Genomic DNA, 5,009 nt, shown 5'->3' on the forward strand with positions numbered 1-5,009 from the left:
TACACACACACACACACAGATAGAGACACACACACACACACACACACTCACACACACACAGACACACACACACACACACACGGACATACATACAGAGAAACACACAGACAGACACACAAACAGCCGATAACAGAAATACACACACACACAGATAGAGACACACACACACACACACACACACACACACACAGAGACAGACACACGCACACACACAGGCAAACAGACACATACAAAGACACACTCACACACACTTTTTTCTACCTATTCTATCTAAAAGCCATATTTCCTGTACTGAAGTCATAGATGACCTTTAACCTTTAACCCTAGATTAAACTACCAACCCTTATTTAGCTTTACATGCAACAAACAAGCACAAGCTCACAAACGCACAAACATATCTACACACCAAAGACATCAATCATCCAATCAGATGTGTCCATCGTGTGTCTTTCAACATCTTTATACATCTTAAAAGGTGCTAAATGTATCATTTACTCATCAATAAATCCCTTTCTCAGTCATTTTAAGGCTTTTGTGTCATTAACAAACAAGTCTGGAGATTTACAATTAAACAAAATAAAAAAATATGACATCACTTTATAGTATCCTAGGGGTGGGGGGGGTACAACATTGTGTCAATTCACAGATGCCAAGTATGGGTAGTTTATTACATGTTATTATTCTACATATTGTAATATATGTTATTAGAGACCGGCCAGATGTTTAAGTCCGATACAAATATTTGGTTATTTAAAAATCCATTTAAAAAAAAATTTTAAATGCCGCATATTTTTTGAATGCCGATCTTTGTGTGTGTGCGTCTGTGTGTGTGTGTCTGTGTGTGTGTGTGTGTGTGTGTGTGTCTGTGTGTGTGTGTGTGTCTGTCTGTGTGACATGCTAAGATAAACAAGACAAAGGTGCGAAGTTCGTTCTTAGATTTGTGTTTGTAAGCCAACAAACAACCTTTAACCCAGAATAGAGAGAGAGCGAGTAAGAGAGAGAGGGAGAGAGAGAGCGGGAGAGAGAGAGGGAGAGAGAGAGAGGGAGAGAGGGAGAGGGAGAGAGAGAGACAGAGGGAGAGAGAGAGAGAGAGAGGGAGAGGGAGAGACAGAGGGAGAGAGAGGGAAGTGCGGCTTGTGAACCATGTGTGTGTTTAAACTGGAGAAGTTAAAGGGAAAGTGTGTGTTTTGTTTGACTGTGTGTGTAGGAGTGTGTGTGTGTCTGTGTGTGTGAGTGTGTGTGTGTGTCTGTGTGAGAGAGTGTGTGTGTGTCGTGGTCACCATGGTTTTCCTCAGACGGACAACGCTGCTTCGCTGCCTGCTGGTGTCGGCCATGTTGGCTCTGCTCCTCCTCGTCAGCTCCTTCTGGCTCCGTGAGTTTCCTCCGTCAATGTCGGCCATGTTGGCTCCTCCCGTCTCCCTGTCCCTACCTGATGTGAGTCGCGCATGCTCAGATTTACACGGTTTACGGCATAACTGTCATACTGAAATGAGTGATATGATAAAGTTTTCTCATTATGAACAATAACAGAAGATGGAAATAATTCCAGAAACGTTGTAGCTAGCTATGGTTGATTGATGCTAACGTTAGCTCAAAACACCATTCAACTAACCGCCTTTGTTGTGTTTGATGCTAACTTGTAGCTAAGCTAGCAGTGAACCAACTTCATTACGTAGGTCCATTTTTACTGTGTTGACGCTACAGAAGTCTCTTGTTAGCATCTCGTTATCATCTCGGAAGCTACTTATCGCAAAGTGACGCATGCGCGACTCAAGTCTGCACTGCACATGCTCAGTGGCTCGGAATAAGTTATGTAATTAATAAAAAATAACTTATAAGTTATTATCGTACTGAGTTGGAAAGGAAAGCTGTGTGAATGCTAATGTTTTCACTTCGGATTACACCCCTAATCAAATAATTAATAATGGTTTGTCCCTCTTCAGCTCAGAGCGGCGTCAGAGACTGTGGCAGCGCCTGGCAGCCATGTTTGGACAGCCACCCCCGAACGGTAAGACTGTTTCTCCCATCATGCACTGCAACGCTGACATGAGAAATGCAAGGAAAGGAAAGAAATCTGTGCATCCATGGGCGTGCTGGTCTTCTAGGAAGGTGTGTTCAGGTGCATTCTGGGCGTGCTGATCTTACAGGGAGGTGTGTTCAGGTGCATTCTGGGCGTGCTGGTCTTACAGGGAGGTGTGTTCAGGTGCATTCTGGGTGTGCTGGTCTTACAGGGAGGTGTGTTAAGGTGCATTCTGGGTGTGCTGGTCTTACAGGGAGGTGTGTTAAGGTGCATTCTATAGACCTCCATCCATTCTGCACTGCCCTCTAGTGGAACCAGAGCGGAACTGCAACCTTTATTACGTGGCCCCGCCCTCTCTCGCTCGTATGATGAGTTGATTTGTTCTTTTTCTCTCAGCCTGCGCCTCCATTGGTCCCTGATGAAGCCCCGCCCCTCATAAAGGAGTGTCCCGGCCAATCGTTTCAGGCCTGGCGTCTCCTGCAGTATCTAAAGTCCAGCCGGACGGACGCCGACGACATCCTGCTGGAGCCGTACCTGCAGAGCTGGGATGAGCTGCTCAAGTAACACCTTTGTTCTTTTAAAGGGACAGTTACACAATCAATTATTCAATTAATTAATTAATTAATTAAGCTTAAAAATAACAAAAAGTAGTTTGTAGCAGCTTTGTTACAAGGTAGTTAGCTACACTCTAATGTTAGCAGAACATTGTGTCTATGTGTGTGGGTCTTTGTTTATGTGTGTGTGTGTGTGTCTGTATGTGTGCGTGTGTGTGCATGTGCCTATGTATGTGTGTGTGTGTGTGTGTGTATGTGTGTATGTGTACATGAGCATCTGTTTTTGTGTGTCTGTCTATGTGTGTATGTGTTTAGCCGGTTAGCCGGACACGCTAACGTTAGCAGACGTTAGCTCCCCTGACAGGTGAACTCTCTCTTCCAGTTTCATGGAGTCTCTCGGGACGATGGTCGGCTTCTTCTCCCAGAAGGTCAAAGAAAAGGTCGTTCTGATACGAGAGCTGGCCCTCAAACACGCCGCACAGCCTCATGGGAAACGTGGTCCGTCCAACCGCTCGGGACTACACAACGGGGTGAGAAGCATGTGGTTAGAAGATGCAAGTGTAAAAAATAAAATACTATAAATATATAAAATTATGAACATACAAAACAAAAATCGTGTCGACAAAGACAGACAAAAGTGACAAAAAATGCTTCAAAATGTTGAAAAAAACTATAAAAAAGCGCAGAACAATCAACTACATATTATTTACTTAAATACGATTTTCATGAATTATTAAAAAAAAAATCTTGATGTGTTTTGACTTTTTGACTTGAAAAATTACGATAATTTCATGAAATATTTTTACTATATATATATTTTTTTTATTGTGTTTTACTTTTCTTAAAATATTTTGACTATTTTACTTGAAATATTACAATTTTCTTAAACTATAAACTCTGTTTCTACTTGAAATATTATGTATGAATAAGAAATATTTTAACTTTTACTAGAAATGTTACAAAAATTTTCAGTAAATTTTAACGTATTTTGTCTTTAAATATTTTGACATTTTTACTTGAAAATTCAGATATTTTTTACGAAATACTAATTATTTTAACTAGAAATATTACGTATTTTTACTAGAAATATTTTCAATTTTTGACTTGAAATACCCCGATAATTTTCCTGAAATACTAATTATTTTGACGTGACCTGCTCTGTGTCTGGCAGGCGTACCGCTCGGATGTTTTTACTAATATAATAATTATATATATATATATATATATATATATATATATATATATATATAAATAATAAATAATTCTACCTGCTCTGTGTCTGAAAGGCGTACCGCTCGGATGTTTTTACTAATATAATAATTATATATATATATATAATATATAATTCTACCTGCTCTGTGTCTGGCAGGCGTACCGCTCGGTGCGCTCCATGGTGGAGGCGGAGCTCCGGGGCGGCGTGGTGGACTTCTCCCGGCGGACGGACTCCGGCTGCAGGACGCTGCTGCGGCTCCACCGGTCGCTGCTCTGGCTCAAGCTCCTGCTGGAGGGTCTGGCTGCAGGGCCGGACGCCGAGGGCCAATACAAGACCCCCGGGGAGCTGAGCAGGTAAACCGGGAGGGGGGGGCGGGGGGGGGGGGGGGGGGGGGGGGGGGGGGGGGGGGGGGGGGGGGGGGGGGGGGGGCGCTTCTGTAACACGCCGAGGGTTTCACTGGAAATATATTTTTTCTTTACAACTTCCTAAAATAATTTATATTGTTTTACTTTATCATTTTATAATTGTTCATTAAATATAAATTTAGTTTTTACTTGAAATATTTTTAACTTTTCCAAAAATTAAAATAATTTTCAAGAAATTATTTTGAATTTTTACGAAATATTATATATATATTTTGTGACATGTTAAAACTTCTGAAACATTTTTTTTTGACAATTTCACTTGAAATATTATGATTTTCATGAAACATATACTTGTTTTTTTACCAGAAATATTTTCACTTTTTTCTTTAAATATATCAAAAGGTAACCATAGTAACACAGTAAAGGTAAACATCGCGTCATACACGTCTACAGATCGGGGTTTTTGTCACTTTATTTGATGTTTTTGTCCCGTGAGAACTACAGGTCCCAGGTTCCCCATGTCACGCTAACCGCTAACCGCCCATCCTGTCCCCCCCCCCCGCCCCAGGGACGCCTACAGGCTGGCGCTGGCGCCCCACCACCCCTGGGTGCTGCGCCAGGCGGCGGAGTTCTTGTTCCCCGCCCTGCCGGACCGGGGCTTCTTCCTGCAGCTGGTCTGCGTGCAGACGCAGCGCGACGCCGCGCCCGTGCTGCGCACCGTCATCGACGCGCTGGCGCTCGTGCACGCGCAGACGCAGCGGATCCTCGCCGAACACGGCATGCTGGAGCTGCCCTGAACGCACCGCCGCGACTGACTGTACGTACAAAGAAAGACTTATGATGTCACTGCCCAATGG

The 5,009-nt window shown here is 42.9% G+C and overlaps 1 protein-coding gene across 2 annotated transcripts in view; it reads left to right on the top strand.

Annotated features, from left to right (window-relative positions):
- si:ch73-269m23.5 (ceramide-1-phosphate transfer protein) overlaps positions 1-4,983 on the top strand; it is a 7,595-nt gene extending 2,612 nt beyond the window's left edge. The window contains exons 2-7 of one of the 2 annotated variants that reach the window (XM_034901246.1): positions 1,261-1,372; positions 1,944-2,008; positions 2,417-2,580; positions 2,957-3,104; positions 3,944-4,140; positions 4,721-4,983. In XM_034901246.1, coding sequence (XP_034757137.1) covers positions 1,282-1,372; positions 1,944-2,008; positions 2,417-2,580; positions 2,957-3,104; positions 3,944-4,140; positions 4,721-4,949 — 894 coding nt within the window. In that variant the 5' untranslated portion in view covers positions 1,261-1,281 and the 3' untranslated portion in view covers positions 4,950-4,983. Of the gene's footprint in view, positions 1-1,123; positions 1,373-1,943; positions 2,009-2,416; positions 2,581-2,956; positions 3,105-3,943; positions 4,141-4,720 lie in introns of those variants that run through there. The other variant, XM_034901245.1, reaches the window with a different exon arrangement.
- The last annotated feature ends 26 nt before the right edge of the window (positions 4,984-5,009 follow it).

The sequence above is a fragment of the Etheostoma cragini genome, chromosome 19 (genome assembly GCF_013103735.1).
Source record: "Etheostoma cragini isolate CJK2018 chromosome 19, CSU_Ecrag_1.0, whole genome shotgun sequence".
Taxonomy (NCBI): domain Eukaryota; kingdom Metazoa; phylum Chordata; class Actinopteri; order Perciformes; family Percidae; genus Etheostoma; species Etheostoma cragini.